Genomic DNA, 17,978 nt, shown 5'->3' with positions numbered 1-17,978 from the left:
GTCCTCTACTTCCCTGTCCTGTTCTCTACTGCCCTGTCCTGTACTTTCCTGTCCTCTACTGTCCTGTACTGTCCTGTCCTGTCCTGTACAGTACTGTCCTGTACAGTACTGTCCTGTCGAGTACTGTCCTGTCGAGTACTGTCCTGCCCTGTCCTCTACTGCCCTGCCCTGTCCTCTACTGCCCTGTGCTCTACTGTCCTGTCCTCTACTGCCCTGTCCTCTACTGCCCTGTCCTCTACTGCCCTGTCCTCTACTGCCCTGTCCTCTACTGCCCTGTCCTCTACTGCCCTGTCCTCTACTGTCCTGTCCTCTACTGCCCTGTCCTGTTCTCTACTGCCCAGTCCTGTCCTCTCCTCTACTGTCCTCTACTGCCCTGTCCTCTACTGTCCTGTCCTCTACTGTCCTGTCCTCTACTGTCCTGTCCTGTATTGTACTGTCCTGTCCTGTATTGTACTGTCCTGTCCTGTATTGTACTGTCCTGTCCTGTATTGTACTGTCCTGTCCTGTATTGTACTGTCCTGTCCTGTATTGTACTGTCCTCTACTGTCCTGTCCTCTACTGTCCTGTCCTCTACTGTCCTGTCCTCTACTGTCCTGTCCTCTACTGTCCTGTCCTCTACTGTCCTCTACTGCCCTGTCCTGTCCTCTACTGCCCTGTCCTGTCCTCTACTGCCCTGTCCTGTCCTCTACTGCCCTGTCCTGTCCTCTACTGCCCTGTCCTGTCCTCTACTGCCCTGTCCTGTCCTCTACTGCCCTGTCCTGTCCTCTACTGCCCTGTCCTGTCCTCTGTCCTCTCCTCTACTGCCCTGTCCTCTACTGCCCTGTCCTGTACTGTCCTGTCCCGTATTGTACTGTCCTGTCCGGTACTGCCCTGTCCTGTCCCTCTACTGTCCTGTCCTGTCCTCTACTGTCCTGTACTGTACTGTATTGTACTCTCCTGTCCTGTCCTGTCCTGTGCTGTACTGTCCTCTACTGTCCTGTATTGTACTGTCCTCAACTGTACTGTACGGTCCTGTAATGTCCTGTATTGTACTGTCCTGTCCTGTACTGTCATGTCCTGTACTGTCCTGCCCTGTCCTCTACTGTCCTGTCCTCTACTGTCCTCTACTGTACTGTCCTCTACTGTACTGTCCCCTACTGTACTGTCCTGTCCTCTACTGCCCTGTCCTGTCCTCTACTGCACTGTCCTGTCCTCTACTGCACTGTCCTGTCCTCTACCTCACTGTCCTGTCCTCTACTGCACTGTCCTGTCCTCTACTGCACTGTCCTGTCCTCTACTGCACTGTCCTGTCCTCTACTGCACTGTCCTGTCCTCTACTGCACTGTCCTGTCCTCTACTGCACTGTCTTGTCCTGTCCTCTACTGCCCAGTCCTGTTCTCTACTGCCCAGTCCTGTCCTCTCCTCTACTGTCCTGTACTGTCCTGTCCTCTACTGTCCTGTCCTCTACTGTCCTGTCCTCTACTGTCCTGTCCTCTACTGTCCTGTCCTCTACTGTCCCGTCCTCTACTGTCCCGTCCTCTACTGTCCCGTCCTCTACTGTCCTGTCCTGTACTGCCCTGTCCTGTCCTCTACTGCCCTGTCCTGTCCTCTACTGTCCTGTACTGTACTGTATTGTACTCTCCTGTCCTGTGCTGTACTGTCCTGTACTGTCCTGTCCTCTACTGTCCTGTATTGTACTGTACTGTCCTCTACTGTCCTGTCCTGTCCTGTCTGCTACTGTCCTCTACTGTCCTGTCCTGTACTGTCCTGTCCTCTACTGCCCTGTATGGTCCTGTCCTCAACTGTACTGTCCTCTACTGTACTGTCCCCTACTGTACTGTCCCCTACTGTACTGTCCTGTCCTCTACTGTCCTGTCCTCTACTGTCCTGTCCTCTACTTTCCTGTCCTGTCCTCTACTTTCCTGTCCTGTCCTCTACTTTCCTGTCCTGTCCTCTACTTTCCTGTCCTCTACTGTACGGTCCTGTCCTCTACTGCCATGTCCTCTACTGCCATGTCCTCTACTGCCATGTCCTGTCCTCTACTGCCATGTCCTGTCCTCTACTGCCATATCCTGTCCTCTACTGCCATGTCCTGTCCTCTACTGCCATGTCCTGTCCTCTACTGCCATGTCCTCTACTGCCATGTCCTGTCCTCTACTGTCCTGTCCTCTACTGCCCTGTCCTGTCCTCTACTGCCCTGTCCTCTACTGCCCTGTCCTCTACTGCCCTGTCCTCTACTGTCCTCTACTGCCCTGTCCTCTACTGTCCTGTCCTCTACTGCCCTGTCCTCTACTGCCCTGTCCTCTACTGCCCTGTCCTCTACTGCCCTGTCCTCTACGGTCCTGTCGAGTACTGTCCTGTACTGTCCTGTCCTGTACTGTCCTGTCCTCTACCTCCCTGTCCTGTCCTGTCCTCTACTGCCTTGTCCTGTCCTCTACTGTCCTCTACTGCCCTGTCCTGTTCTCTATTGCCCATTCCTGTCCTCTCCTCTACTGTCCTGTCCTCTACTGCCGTGTCCTGTATTTTACTGTCCTGTACTGTACTGTCCTCTACTGTACTGTATTGTACTGTCCTGTCCTCTACTGTCCTGTTCTCTACTGTACTGTCCTGTATTGTACTGTCCTGTACTGTCCTGTCCTGTACTGTCCTGTACTGACCTGTACTGACCTGTACTGTCGTGTATTGTACTGTCCTGTCCTCTACTGTCCTGTCCTGTCCTGTATTGTATTATATTGTACTGTCCTGTCCTCTACTGTCCTGTCCTCTACGGTCCTGTCCTCTACTGCCATGTCCTCTACTGCCATGTCCTGTCCTCTACTGCCTTCTACTGTCCTCTACTGCCTTCTACTGTCCTCTACTGTCCTGTCCTCTACGGTCCTGTCCTCTACGGTCCGGTCCTCTACGGTAAGGTCCTCTACGGTAAGGTCCTCTACGGTCCGGTCCTGTATTGTACTGTCCTGTCCTGTCCTCTACTGCCCTGTCCTGTCCTCTCCTATACTGCCCTGTCCTGTACTGTCCTGTACTGTCCTGTACTGTCCTGTACTGTCCTGTACTGTACTGTCCTGTACTGTCCTGTCCTGTAATGTACGGTCCTGTCCTCTACTGCCATGTCCTCTACTGCCATGTCCTCTACTGCCCTGTCCTGTCCTCTACTGCCATGTCCTGTCCTCTACTGTCCTGTCCTCTACTGCCCTGTCCTGTCCTCTACTGTCCTGTCCTGTCCTCTACTGTCCTGTCCTGTCCTCTACTGTCCTGTCCTGTCCTCTACTGCCCTGTCCTGTCCTCTACTGCCCTGTCCTGTCCTCTCCTCTACTGTACTCTACTGCCCTGTCCTGTACTGTCCTGTCCTCTACTGTCCTGTCCTGTATTGTACGGTCCTGTCCTGTACTGCCCTGTCCTGTCCTGTATTGTACTGCCCTCTACTGCCCTGTCATGTCCTGTACTGTCCTCTACTGTCCTGTCCCTCTACGGTCCTGTCCCTCTACGGTCCTGTCCCTCTACGGTCCTGTCCCTCTACGGTCCAGTACTGTCCTGTATTGTACTGTCCTGTACTCTATTGTACTGTCCTCTACTTCCCTGTCCTGTCCTCTACTGCCCTGTCCTGTCCTCTACTGCCCTGTCCTGTCCTCTACTGCCCTGTCCTGTCCTCTACTGCCCTGTCCTGTCCTCTACTGCCCTGTCCTGTCCTCTACTGCCCTGTCCTGTCCTCCTCTACTGTCCTCTACTGCCTTCTACTGTCCTCTACTGTCCTGTCCTCTACAGTCCTGTCCTGTCCTCTACTGCCCTGTCCTATTCTCTACTGCCCTGTCCTGTCCTCTACGGTCCTGTCCTCTACGGTCCTGTCCTGTCCTGTCGAGTACTGTCCTGTCCTGTACTGGACTGTCCTGTCCTGTACTGTCCTGTCCTGTCCTCTACCTCCCTGCCCTGTCCTCTACTGTCCTGTCCTGTCCTCTACTGCCCAGTCCTGTCCTCTCCTCTACTGCCCTGTCCTGTACTGTCCTGTACTGTCCTCTACTGTCCTGTCCTGTCCTGTACTGTCCTGTACTCTACTGTACTGTCCTGTCCTGTACTGTACTGTCCTGTACTGTCCTGTACTGTATTGTACTGTCCTGTCCTCTACTGTCCTGTCCTGTCCAGTATTGTACTGTCCTGTCCTGTCCTCTACTGTCCTATCCTGTCCAGTATTGTACTGTCCTGTACTGTCCTCTACTGTCCTGTCCTGTCCTGTCCAGTATTGTACTGTCCTGTACTGTCCTGTACTGTCCTGTCCTCTACTGTACTGTCCTGTATTGTACTGTCCTGTACTGTCCTCTACTGTCCTGTCCTGTATTGTATTATATTGTACTGTCCTGTCCTCTACTGTATTGTCCTGTCCTGCCCTGTCCTCTACTGTCCTGTGCTGTACTGCCCTGTCCTGTCCTCTACTGTCCTGTTCTCTACTGCCCTGTCCTGTCCTCTACTGTCCTGTTCTCTACTGCCCTGTCCTCTACTTCCCTGTCCTGTCCTCTACTGTCCTGTCCTGTACTGTACTGTCCTGTCCTCTACTGCCCTGTCCTGTCCTCTACTGCCCTGTCCTGTCCTCTACTGCCCTGTCCTCTACTGCCCTGTCCTCTACTGCCCTGTCCTCTACTGCCCTGTCCTCTACTGCCCTGTCCTCTACTGCCCTGTCCTCTACTGCCCTGTCCTCTACTGCCCTGTCCTGTTCTCTACTGCCCTGTCCTGTATTGTACTGTCCTGTATTGTACTGTATTGTACTGTCCTGTCCTCTACTGTCCTGTCCTCTACTGTCCTGTCCTCTACTGTCCTGTCCTCTACTGTCGTGTATTGTACTGTCCTGTCCTGTCCTGTATTGTATTATATTGTACTGTCCTGTCCTCTACTGTCCTGTCCTCTACTGTCCTGTCCTCTACTGTATTGTCCTGTCCTGTCCTACCCTGTCCTCTACTGTCCTGTGCTGACCTGTCCTCTACAGCACTGTCCTGTACAGTCCTGTCCTCTACTGTCCTGTACTCTACCGTCTTGTGCTGTCCTGTCATGTCCTGTCCTGTCCTGTCCTGTCCTCTACTGTCCTGTCCTCTACTGTCCTGTGCTGTCCTGTCCTCTACTGTCCTGTGCTCTCCTGTCCACTACTGTCCTGTGCTCTCCTGTCCTGTGCTGTCCTGTCCTCTACTGTCCTGTGCTGTCCTGTCCTCTACTGTCCTGTGCTGTCCTGTCCTCTACTGTCCTGTGCTGTCCTGTACTGTCCTGTGCTGTCCTCAAGTGTCCTGTGCTGTACTACTGTACTGTACTGTGAGGGTGTTGAGAGCAGCTGTGCAGGTGGAACGTGTCTGGAGGAGTTGTACCTCCCAACGGGGCAGCTAATGGAGCACTGCTGGGTTATTGATGAGTCTCCCTTCAGACAGAGAGAGAGAGAGAGCAGACGAGAAGAGAGGACCGGAGAGAGCAGGATGGGACAGAGTTAAACCAGGGAGGGAGGGAGGGAGGGAGGGAATATGGAGAAGAGAAGAGGGGGAAGATAGATTGCTCTTTTGGGAGTTAGTTCTTAAAATTACATTTCAACCTGGGCCTTTTCTATTAAGGAATCTTTACTTTTACTCAAGTATGACAATTGGGTACTTTTTTAACCACTATTTCTGACAAACGCATGTATTTATTAAGTGTTACACACAATTTGATTGGTTGACTGACTGATTGATTGACTGATTGATTGATTACAACCCAATAATCAGATTGGTAACAAAGAAACCTCCATAGAAGCATCACAGAAGAAAGAGACACACTCTCTCAGGCAGTAGAAGATAGTGACAGAAACTGTTAGAATGTCACAGTGATTCCATTGAGGGTTGGGGACCCACTGGGGCAATATGTTAAAGGAACTTCCTCTGGGTCAGAGCCCAGGACTAGGTACTTATTTAAATGATTGGACATTGGGTTTCTTAACTCGGTTGGTCACAAAGAAAACTGGTAACACTTTATAATAACATTCATTAATGAGCCACTAATAAACTATTTATGAATACAACATTAAAAGTTATAAGATGTTTACCAAGATCATAAACATTATTATGTTACTGAAATACCCCAAAGCTGTATCTGGGACACAATCTACACATAGTATCTACACATAGTATCTACACATAGTATCTACACCATAGTATCTACACCATAGTATCTACACCATAGTATCTACACATAGTATCTACACATAGTATCTACACATAGTATCTACACATAGTATCTACATGACATATGATTAGACATTCCATTCCAGTGAGGACACCTCAGCCAATGTGGAGGCATAAGCCCTCACTGTGACAGGGCTCAAAAGGTCAGAGGTCATCAGATGCATGTGTTAGGTGGAGTAAACAACCTACCCTTGCTGCTGACAAAAGGAGAGGGGGGTGGGAGCGGGACAGAGGGGGACAAATATATACTGAAGGACAGTGGTAAATAAAGTTTCCAGTTGTCATACTTGAGTAAAGATTTCTTCATAGGAAAATACTCAAGTAAAAGTGAAAGTCACCCACTAAAAGTATCTGGTTTTAAATCTACTTAAGTATCAAATGTAAAAGTAAACATAATTTCAAATTACATATATTAAGCAAAACAGACGTTTTGTTTATATCAGACCCAGATGCAGACAGTGTCAAAGTAACAGAAGTTTATTACTAGAACAGAAGGCAGGCAAAACGACAGGTCAAGGGTAGGCAGAGGTCAGAACTCCAGATCAGAGTCCAAAAGGTACAGAACGGCAGACAGGGTTTGGTTCAGGGTCAGGGTCAGGGCAGGCAGAATGGTCAAAACTGGGAAAACTAGAAAAAGGAACTAGAACAAGACAGGAGCAAGGGAAAACCGCTGGTAGGCTTGACATACAAAAAGAACTGGCAACAGACAAACAGAGAACACAGGTATAAATACACTGGGGATAATGGGGAAAATGGGAAACAGGGGTGGAGACAAGCACAAAGACAGATGAAACAGAATAGGGTGTGACAGTTTTTGTTATCTACGTATAGCCAGGGGAACACTCCAACATTCAGACATCATTTACAAACAAAGAATGTGTGTTCAGTGAGTCCTCCAGATCAGAGGCAGTACATGACCAGGGATGTTATCGTCATAAGTGTGTGAATTGGACCATTTTCCAGCTAAGCGTTCAAAATGTTGGGTAATTTTGGATGTCAGAGAAAATGTGTGGAGTAAAAAGTACATTATATTCATTAGGAATGTAGTGAAGTAGAAGTAAACTATAAATAGTAAAGTACAGACACCCCAAAAAACTACTTTAACGTATTTTGACTTCAGTACTTTCCACCACTGCTGAAGGACTGCATATACAGTATATGGTGTTTTTTCTCAAAATGTAGAAAGGGGTAGTGCCTCGGTGTGTGTGTGTTTGTTTGTGTGTGAGTGACAGGGTAGGGGGTAATAGGGAGGTAGTAGTGGGAGAGTTGTTAGTTGTTTTGGCAGAGCGGTACTATTGACTCCTCCTCTGTCCTTTGGTGATTTTATGACACCTGCTCCAGTCAGACACAAAAGGGGCTATTTCCAACACACACACACACACACACACACACACACCCCCTAACAAACAAAGAGACAACAGCTGCAAGGCCCCCCAATACCATCCAAGGTGGCCAACATCAACATTGTCTATTGAAGTCAATACCTGCCAACATGGTTAAGAGTAGGGCTGCAAGAACTAAGCACAGAGTGAGGGAGGAAGGAAGAGGGGGAGGAGAGACAGAGTGAGGGAGGAAGGAAGGGGAGGAGGAGAGACAGAGTGAGGGAGGAAGGAAGGGGAGGAGGAGGAGAGACAGAGTGAGGGAGGAAGGAAGGGGAGGAGGAGGAGAGACAGAGTGAGGGAGGAAGGAAGGGGAGGAGGAGAGACAGAGTGAGGGAGGAAGGAAGGGGAGGAGGAGAGAGAGTGAGGGAGGAAGGAAGGGGAGGAGGAGAGAGAGTGAGGGAGGAAGGAAGGGGAGGAGGAGAGACAGAGTGAGAGAAGATGGCACCAACGGAGAAGGGCGACATCTTACAAGTTCCAACCCAACTTTGCTATCTCAGTGACTTTTATCGTGTTTATCTTTACATTCTTTGTACAGAAAGTTCATACTATTATCACATATGACGCCAAGCACTTCTGGACAGTTACTAACCGTGATTTCAACTCCAACTAAGCTGTTTCATTGTTCATACAGGATCCTATTCCTTTGTTCTACCAAAACACCGCAGGCACAAACGCGGGAGACGAGGTGGAATCCTGGTGAAATGGAGGCGAAGAGAAAACCGAACAGCGGTCCCCTCCGCTCTATTGGCGAATGTCAAGTCACTCGAGAATAAGATGGATGAGCTTTGTTTGAGAGTCTACTATCATAGAGACTTGAAAAGCTGCAACATTATATGTCTACCAAAGCGTGGCTGGATGATGGCGCTATGCACGTGGTACTTGGTGGCTTCTCCTTGCAGAGTCGGTGTACTTCAATCAGAAGGAGATCTCAAGCTTTTTCTCACCTGATATAGAATACCTCATGGGAAGCTGCTGGAGCTTTAATTACCAAGAGATCATGGTAATTATCACAGCTGTCTACATTCCTCCTCAGGGCAACACCATTCTGACACTCAATGAACTGTACGGGGCCATTAACAAACAAGAAACCTCTTACCCAGAGGCAGCGTTTTTCTGGTTGGCGGAGACTAACATGGGGACACTTAAAACCGTCCTACCTCACTTCTACCAACACATCTCTTGCACCGCTAACGGCGCTAAAAATATAGACCCCATTTATTCTACCCACAGAAATGCATACAAGGCCTTCCCTCGTCCTCCCTTTGGAAAATCTGACCATGACTCCATTCTTCTGCTTCATGTTTACAAACAAAAGCTCAAACTGGAAGTACCAGTGATGCGCTGAATACGCAAGTGGTCGGACGAAGCAGACGCGAGGCTACTGTTTTTCTAGTACAGACAGGGATATGTTCTGGGATTCATCTGACAGCATTGAGGAGTTTACCACTACAGTCACAGGCTTCATCAACAAGTGCATAAACGATGTCGCCCTCACAGTGACTAGAAGAATGTATCCCAACCAAAACACATGGATTAGAGGCCTATTACACCGGTTACGATGCTCATCGCATGTGGCAGGGCTTGTAGACAATAACAGATTACAAAGGGAAATCCAGCCATGAGCTGCCCAGCAGCGCAGAACAGCCAAACTCCCATGTCGCTTCGAGGAATATAACACTGTGCCTTGTGTGAACACCCCTGCTTTTCCAGATGACTGTGTGATCCGAAGTGAGTAAAAATGTTAAACAGGTTAACATTCACAAGACCAGACGGAAAGCCTGGGCTCATTCTCAAAGCATTCACAGACCAGCAGGCAGGTGTCTTCACAGACATGTTCAATCTCTCCTTGTCCCAGTCTGTAATCCCAACATGTTTCAAGCTGACCACCATTGTCCCTGTTCCCAAGAGATCCAAGGTAACCTGCCTAAATGACTGTCCCCTTGTAGAACTCACATCTGTAATTATGAAGTGCTTTGAAAGGCTGGTCATGACACACATCAACACCATCATCCCAGACCCACTCCATCCTGCCCCAACAGATTCATAGATGATGCAATTGTACTTCACACTGCCCTCTTCCACCTGGAAAAGAGGGAAAATAACTGTTCCTAGACTACAGCTCAGCGTTCAACACCAGAGTCCCCTCCAAGCTCATCACCAAGCTAGGGACGCTGGGACTGAACTGGATCTGCAACTGGATTCTTCATGGGTCGGCCTCAAGTGGTGAAGGTAGGCAACAACACCTCTGCCACGCTGACCCTCAACACAGATGCACCCTGATCACCCACGAATGCGTGGCCGTGCACGACTCCAACACCTTCATCAAGTTTCCTGACCATACGACAGTGGTAGGCCTGATCACCGATGGTGGTGAGTCAGTCTACAGGGAGGAGGTCAGAGACCTGGCAGTGTGGTGCCATGACAACAACCTCTCCCTCAACATCAGTAAGACCAAGGAGCTGATCGTGGACTACAGGAGAAAGAGGGGAGAGTACGCCCCCTTCCACATCGACAGGGCTGTTATGTAGCGGGTCGAGAGCTCCTTGGCATCCACATCACTAAGGACTTAACATGGTCCACACACACCCAAACAGTCGTGAAGAGGGCAGCGTCTCTTCCCCCACAGGAGTCTGAAAAGATTTGGCATGGGCGCTTAGATCCTCAAAACGTTCTACAGCTGCACCCTCGAGAGCATCTTCACTGGCTTCATCACCACTTGGTACGACAATTGCACCACTATTGACCACAAATCGCTACTAAGGGTGTTGCGGACAGCCCAGTACATCACCGGGGCCGAGCTCCCTGCCATCCAGGACCTCTATTTTAGGCGGTGTCAGAGGAAGGCCCGAGAAATCACCCAAGTCATAGACTGTTTACTCTGCTACCGTCCAGCAAGAAGTAGCATCAGCTCTCGGACCAACAGGCTCCGAGACAGCTTCTACCCACAAGTCATAAGAATGCTAGATAGTCAACTAATGGTACCCAAACTATCTGCACTGACTCTAACTTGCACTGACCCTATGCACACCTAGACTATATATACACACACACACTACACTGTCACTCCCACACAAATCCCTCACACATTCAAACAATACACACGTATGCCGACACAACACAAACATACACACTAACACACTTTACACTCTGTTCTTTATTTTACTATTATTAGTAGTGTTATCTATCCTGATGCCTTGTCACTTTACCCTGCCTTCATCTACATATCTAGCTCAAGTATCTCATACCTCTGCACAATGATCTGGTATTGGTACTCCCTGTATATACATTATATATATAAAAGTATGTGGACACCCCTTCAAATTAGTGGATTCGGATGCCAGCTTTCCAACAAGTCAGTTCGTCAAATTTCTGCCCTGCTAGAGCTGTCCAGGTCAACTGTAAGTGCTGTTATTGTGAAGTGGAAACGTCTAGGATCAACAGCGGCTCAGCGTGTAGTATGTAAAAATCGTCTGTCCTCGGTTGCAACACTCAGCCTCTATGGAGTTCCAAACTGCCTCTGGAAACAACATCAGCACAATAATACAGTTCGTCGGGAGCTTCATCAAATGGGTTTCATGGCCAAGCAGCAGCACAACAAGCCTAAGATCACCATGTGTAATGCCAAGCATTGACTGGAGTGGTGTAAAGATTACCGCCATTGGACTCTGGAGCAGTGGAAAAGCCTTCTCTGAAGTGATGAATCACGCTTCACCATCTAGCAGTCTGACAGACGGATCTGGGTTTGGCGGAGAACTCTACCTGCCAGAATGCATAGTGCCGTTTGGTGGAGGAGGAATAATGGTCTGGGGCTGTTTTTCATGGTTCAGGCCCCTTAGTTCCAGTGAAGGGAAATCTTAACGCTACAGCAAACAATGACATTCTAGAAAATTCTGTGCTTCCAACTTTATGGCAACAGTTTGGGGAAGGCCCTTTACTGTTTCAGCATGACAATGCCTCTGTGCATGAAGCCAGGTCCATACAGAAATGGTTTGTCTAGATTGCTGTGGAAGACTGGCCTGCACAGATCCCTGACCTCAACCACATCGAACACCCCTAGAATTAATTGGAATGCTGACTGCGAGCCAGGCCTAATCGCCCAACATCAGTGCCCGACCTCACTAATGCTCTTGTGGTTGAATGAAAGCAAGTCCTTGCAGCAATATTCCAACATCTAGTGGAAAGCCTTCCCAGAAGAGTGGAGGCTGTTATAGCAGCACTGTCCCAACATCTAGTGGAAAGCCTTCCCAGAAGAGTGGAGGCTGTTATAGCAGCACTGTCCCAACATCTAGTGGAAAGCCTTCCCAGAAGAGTGGAGGCTGTTATAGCAGCAATGTTCCAACATCTAGTGGAAAGCCTTCCCAGAAGAGTGGAGGCTGTTATAGCAGCACTGTCCCAACATCTAGTGGAAAGCCTTCCCAGAAGAGTGGAGGCTGTTATAGCAGCACTGTCCCAACATCTAGTGGAAAGCCTTCCCAGAAGAGTGGAGGCTGTTATAGCAGCACTGTCCCAACATCTAGTGGAAAGCCTTCCCAGAAGAGTGGAGGCTGTTATAGCAGCAATGTTCCAACATCTAGTGGAAAGCCTTCCCAGAAGAGTGGAGGCTGTTATAGCAGCAATGTTCCAACATCTAGTGGAAAGCCTTCCCAGAAGAGTGGAGGCTGTTATAGCAGCAATGTTCCAACATCTAGTGGAAAGCCTTCCCAGAAGAGTTGAGGCTGTTATAGCAGCACTGTCCCAACATCTAGTGGAAAGCCTTCCCAGAAGAGTGGAGGCTGTTATAGCAGCACTGTCCCAACATCTAGTGGAAAGCCTTCCCAGAAGAGTTGAGGCTGTTAGGGCAGCAAAGGGGGGACCAAATCCATATTAATGCCCATGATTTTGGAATGTTTTACGAGCAGGTGTCCACATACTTTTTATTTGATTCCTCTTTGTGTTAGTTACTATTACATTTGTTATCATTATTTGTGTTAGTTACTATTACATTTGTTATCATTATTTGTGTTACTCTGCATCGTTGGGAAAGGTTCAAAGTAAGCATTTCACTGTAAAGTCTACAATAGTTGTATTCGGCGCATGTGATAAATACAATGTCATTTGATTTGATGAAGAGGTGGAGAGGTAGAGAGGGGAATGGGTCTCCTTTGTGAGTGTTGTTTGATACCTCTATTTCCTTCCTGCAACCTGAGAGGTGCTGCTGCTACTGCTCTTTCACCTCCACCCCTCCTCTCGAAATCCTTCTCTCTCTCGCTTTCCCTTTCTGTCTTCCCACCACTCTGGGCCACTGCACACCCCCAGACTGGGGTTCTAGGTCAGGAGTCAAGGGTTATAGGAGTGAGAGCTCAGAGGGCTGACTGTCTGACTGCAGACAGATATCATTTCAACAAGCATTAAGCAGTCATTCAACCTTAGGTGGACTGTGTACAGAATGTGGACCTGACAATGAAATCAGCCAGTCTGCAGAGTAGGTGCACAGACCTGTGTGTGTGTGTGTGTGTGTGTGTGTGTGTGTGTGTGTGTGTGTGTGTGTGTGTGTGTGTGTGTGTGTGTCATGGGGGAGGGGGGCTGACAGACATGGAGATGACAGTTCTGGGTCAGATCGGTCCAAGCCCAGCAAAGTCAAGCTCCTCTGAGAATACACATTACACACGCACAAACACCTAGGTGAAGACAAATGTTTGTTGTACAGCCCCAGTGGAGGACAGGGTGTCAGGGTGGGGTAAGACAGGGTGTCAGTGTGGGGTAAGACAGGGTATCATTGTGGGGTAATACAGGCTGTCAGGGTGGGGTAAGACAGGGTATCAGTGTGGGGTAAGACAGGGTGTCAGTGTGGGGTAAGACAGGGTGTCAGTGTGGGGTAAAACAGGTTGTCAGTGTGTGGTAGGACAGAGTGTCAGTGTGGGGTAGGACAGGGTGTCAGTGTGGGGTAAGACAGGGTGTCAGTGTGGGGTAAGACAGGGTGTCAGTGTGGGGTAAGACAGGGTGTCAGTGTGGGGTAAGACAGGGTGTCAGTGTGTGGTAAGACAGGGTGTCAGTGTGTGGTAAGACAGGGTGTCAGTGTGTGGTAAGACAGGGTGTCAGTGTGTGGTAAGACAGGGTGTCAGTGTGTGGTAAGATAGGGTGTCAGTGTCGGGTAGGACAGGGTGTCAGTGTCGGGTAGGACAGGGTGTCAGTGTCGGGTAGGACAGGGTGTCAGTGTGGGGTAAGACAGGGTGTCAGTGTGGGGTAAGACAGGGTGTCAGTGTGGGGTAAGACAGGGTGTCAGTGTAGGGTAAGACAGGGTGTCAGTGTAGGGTAAGACAGGGTGTCAGTGTAGGGTAAGACAGGGTGTCAGTGTGGGTGGGGTAAGACAGAGTCAGAGCACAGGGGATAGGGGTTATTACCAACCACAGACAAACACATACAACAATTACAAACAAAATATGTGTGTGTCTCCAATCCACTCTCAGTGAGTGAGGAGTTAACTGTCTGTTTAGTGAGCTCCAGCCGTAATGCCTCCCTCTGCTCTAGGCTTCTGACTGTATAACTAACATGGATATTATCATTGAAATAAAACATTAAACTGAACCTACCAGGATTAGACAACTGTCCTGACACTACATTCCCACACACACACGCACACACTGAAGCAGGCAGCCACAGGCCATGTACAGTAGCAGGCAGCCATGTTGCCTCAACAAGAAGCTGCACTGGCTTTGTCATCACCAAGGGACACACACACACACACACACACACACACACACACACACACACACACACACACACACACACACACACACACACACACACACACACACACACTCCTCTCTCTTTCTCCTCCTCTCTGGATGACATCATGTAACACATAAGAGGTGGAGAGTCAAAGGGCTAACAGCAGTTTCACCGTCGTCATGGTTGCTGATTCCAGACCTTGTTCAGCACTCAATAACACAATACACAGAGACAGACACACACACACAGTCCAGTACTTCATTCAGGCCCAGTGGTTTCCCAATAACCTCAAAAACACACACACATTCCAAACTGCAACCCATTAATGAACAGCTTCTGTAAAACAAGGCTGAGCTCTCGGACTGAACACGGAATATTCCCAATATACAAAGTCTTGTGTGCCAGCCTCATACAAGACAACAAACAAGATCGGTATGAAGATCATTCACTGCCAACTGCACACTCCTCATCATGGATTTCATGGTGGAAACTCCCTCCAGCCAATGCTTCCTTACCCCAATACAATGTCTTTAAATCCAAGACATGGAGTTTGTAAGTGCTATACACTTTGGGAGAAGGGTGGAGAATGGGAAAGCAGCCGCTGTCTCCTTTCCTTGTCTCCTTGTCTCCTGTCCTTCATTGCCACTGATACAGGTCAAAGGACTGGATGGGTTTCCACCACAAGGACCTCACCTATAATAGAATGAGGGGAAGAACCAGGGGGCTTGAACCAGTGACCTAGGTAACCGTGAGTAACTGTAGACCTCCATCATCTCGCACACCAGCCCTTCCAAACAGTAGTCTTGGGAGGAGACCCCCTAATATCCACACATTAAGACTCTGCTGGGTTATGGAGGAAATTGGATACATGGAAATGGGAGCATGTTGAGCCTACTGAGACCTGTGTGTGTGGTCTCTCTCACCTGAGGCAGCGCAGTGTTGATCTGACGCTGAAGCACGTCCCTCTCGTGCAGTGCACCCTGCAGCTTGCTCTGTGATTGAATGAGTGTCTCTTGGGTCTCGCGCAGGGACTCCAGCAGCTTGTCTCTCTCGTCAAGCATGTTGACCATCAGCTGCTCGAAGTTGGCTTCGGGGTCTGAGCCGTTCTGAGTCCCTCCACCCCGGGGAGGTCCCCCCGAGTCCCCCTCGGTGATTGTCGGCATCACCTCGCACATCATATTCGCTGCTTGGTGTTTACAGTCCTATAGCCGTGTAGAATAGCCGTAATGAGAGGGGTGATATCCTTGGAGGTCTGAAGGCTAATCAACCGGCTAATAAACACGATGACTGATTGATGTGAATAGGCTATGTATCTTTGATGATTACGACTAATGGAAAACAGCATGGAATGTGCCAGGCGCACCGGTGACAGATATCCTTATGATCTTCATGGAAAACGTTCTTCCAGAACCCTTCAGTTCGCCCGTCATAAATCATTTAGTCCGTTATTCGATGTGTCTATTTAATGAAAATGAAATGAGACGAGCGATAACCTTTTATCCATGTCTGCGGGCAACGGTTCATCCGGCACATCCGCCCAACTCCGCCCGCCACTCACATGTAATTCCAGTGTGTGTGATTTGATTGGCAGAGCAGAGACACCGTGATGCCGCCGCTGAGCCTATCGATTACATATTCCAATTAGCGGATCTGGGTCCCGGGGTTTCTTCAGTGCTTCTTCGGTTCAACAGCCACCAGTTGCCGGTAACCTTTCAGCGAGAGAGACGGCGATAGCCAGCTAGGCATGTCTACGGCATCCGCCTTCTCAACCCTCTGCTGCCATCTCCACACCGCCACCGAGCAGACACACTCACACCCACCACTCCTCCCTCACAAACGGGTTCCCGCAGCTATCACCACTACCGCTACGGAAATGGAGCAACTCCCCCTTATCTACAAAACATTTACATCGTTCCCCCATGTGCCCACAGGTCACGTCGTTATTTCCCCCTTTTGCCCCTGTGAGAAATTCAGGAAGGTGATTAAGAAAAATCTTTGAATGCTCTATCTTCCTACATTTGCTCAAGCGGCAGATCTCCTCACATCAGCACCACCATGCGCGTTCACATGCTGTCATGCCACGCCATGCACGCGCGCACTGCGCGCTCTGGTGACTGAGCCCAAAATAGTGTCCAGCGCAGTGCTCCCTGGTGGGACCCGTTATGAATTATGGAATTGGAATGAAATGGAAATTAAAATACTGCATTGGAGATAAACTGGATGTTATTCATACACAAATAAATCATTAGAGTGCTTAACTTATATTGGACCTGCCCTCATTGGCCAGTTTATTAGGTACACCCATCTAGTACAAGGTCGGACTCCCCTTTAACAGAACCCCCTGAATTCTTTGGGCATGGATTCTACAAGGAGTGGCATTCAAAAGCTACTCAATAGTTATCAAGGGACCTAACGTGTGCAGGAAAACATTACAAGACCGCCACCAGCCTGTACCGTTGACACCAGGCAGGATGGGGCCATGGACTCACGCCAAATCCAGACTCGGCCATCAGCATGGCGCAACAGGCACCGCGATTCGTCGGACCAGGCAATGTTTTTCCACTCCTCAATTGTCCAGTGTTGGTGCTCATTAGCCCCATGTGGCAGTGGTGTAATGGTGCGGGAATGTCTTCCTGGCACACGTTAGGTATGCTTCTTCTTGTTTTTAGCTGATAGGAGTGAAACCTGCTGTGGTCGTCTGCTGCAATAGCCCATTCGTGACAAGGACCGACGAGTTGTGCGTTCTGAGATGCCGTTCCATTTCTGAGATACTTGTCACGTTCTGACCATAATTCTGTTATTTTATCTTTGTTTTAGTATGGTCAGGGCGTGAGTTGGGTGGGCAGTCTATGTTTGTTTTCCTATGTTGGTTTAGTATGGTTCACAATCAGAGGCAGTTGTCAGTTGTTGTCCCTGATTGAGAATCATACTTAGATAGCCTGGGTTTTAGTTTAGGGTTGTGGGTGTTTGTTTTCATGTGAATGTTTGGGCCACACGGTACTGTTCCGTTCATTTCACGTTTATTGTTTTGTATTTCGTAGTGTTCAGTTTATGTTTTAAAATAAACATTATGGACACTTACCACGCTGCGTTTTGGTCCTCCAATCCTTCTCGCTTCTCCTCTTCAGAAGAGGAGGACGAGATCCCTTACAGAAACACCCACCACAAAAGGACCAAGCAGCGTGGTAACAGGCAGCAGCAGCGATCGCAGGACTCCTGGACTTGGGAGGAGTTTCTGGACGGCAAGGGACCATGGGCACAGGCTGGAGAATATTGCCGCCCCAAGGCTGAGCTGGAGGCAGCGAAAGCCGAGAGGTGGTGGTATGAGGAGGCAGCACGGCGGCGCGGCTGGAAGCCCGAGAGGCATTCCCAAAAATGTATTGGGGGGGTAACACGGGGAGTGTGGCGAAGGCAGGTAGGAGACCTGCGCCAACTTCCCGTGCTTACTGGAGAGAGAGAGGGACCAGGCAGGCACCGTGTTATGCCGTGAGGCGCACGGTGTCCCCGGTGAGTGTGAATAGCCCGGTGTGGTACATCCCAGCTCCTCGTATCGGCCGGGCTAGAGTGGGCATCGAGCCAGGTGCCATGAAGCCGGCTCAGCGCATCTGGTCACCAGTGCGTCTCCTCGGGCCGGTGTACATGGCACCAGCCTTATGCATGGTGTCCCCGGTTCACCAGCACAGGCCAGTACGGCGAGGTGGAATAGCCCGCACTGGCCTGGCTA

General features: G+C 49.4%; 1 protein-coding gene across 1 annotated transcript in view; it reads right to left on the bottom strand.

The window, feature by feature from the left end:
- LOC112240506 (liprin-alpha-4-like) overlaps nucleotides 1-15,432 on the bottom strand; it is a 266,096-nt gene extending 250,664 nt beyond the window's left edge. The window contains exon 1 of the mRNA XM_042305139.1: nucleotides 15,178-15,432. Within this exon, the coding sequence (XP_042161073.1) occupies nucleotides 15,178-15,432 (255 nt within the window). The remainder of the gene's footprint in view (nucleotides 1-15,177) is intronic.
- Nucleotides 15,433-17,978: the final 2,546 nt, after the last annotated feature.

The sequence above is a fragment of the Oncorhynchus tshawytscha genome, linkage group LG02, assembly GCF_018296145.1.
Source record: "Oncorhynchus tshawytscha isolate Ot180627B linkage group LG02, Otsh_v2.0, whole genome shotgun sequence".
Lineage (NCBI taxonomy): Eukaryota > Metazoa > Chordata > Actinopteri > Salmoniformes > Salmonidae > Oncorhynchus > Oncorhynchus tshawytscha.
This window is presented reverse-complemented; position numbering and strand designations above follow the sequence as displayed.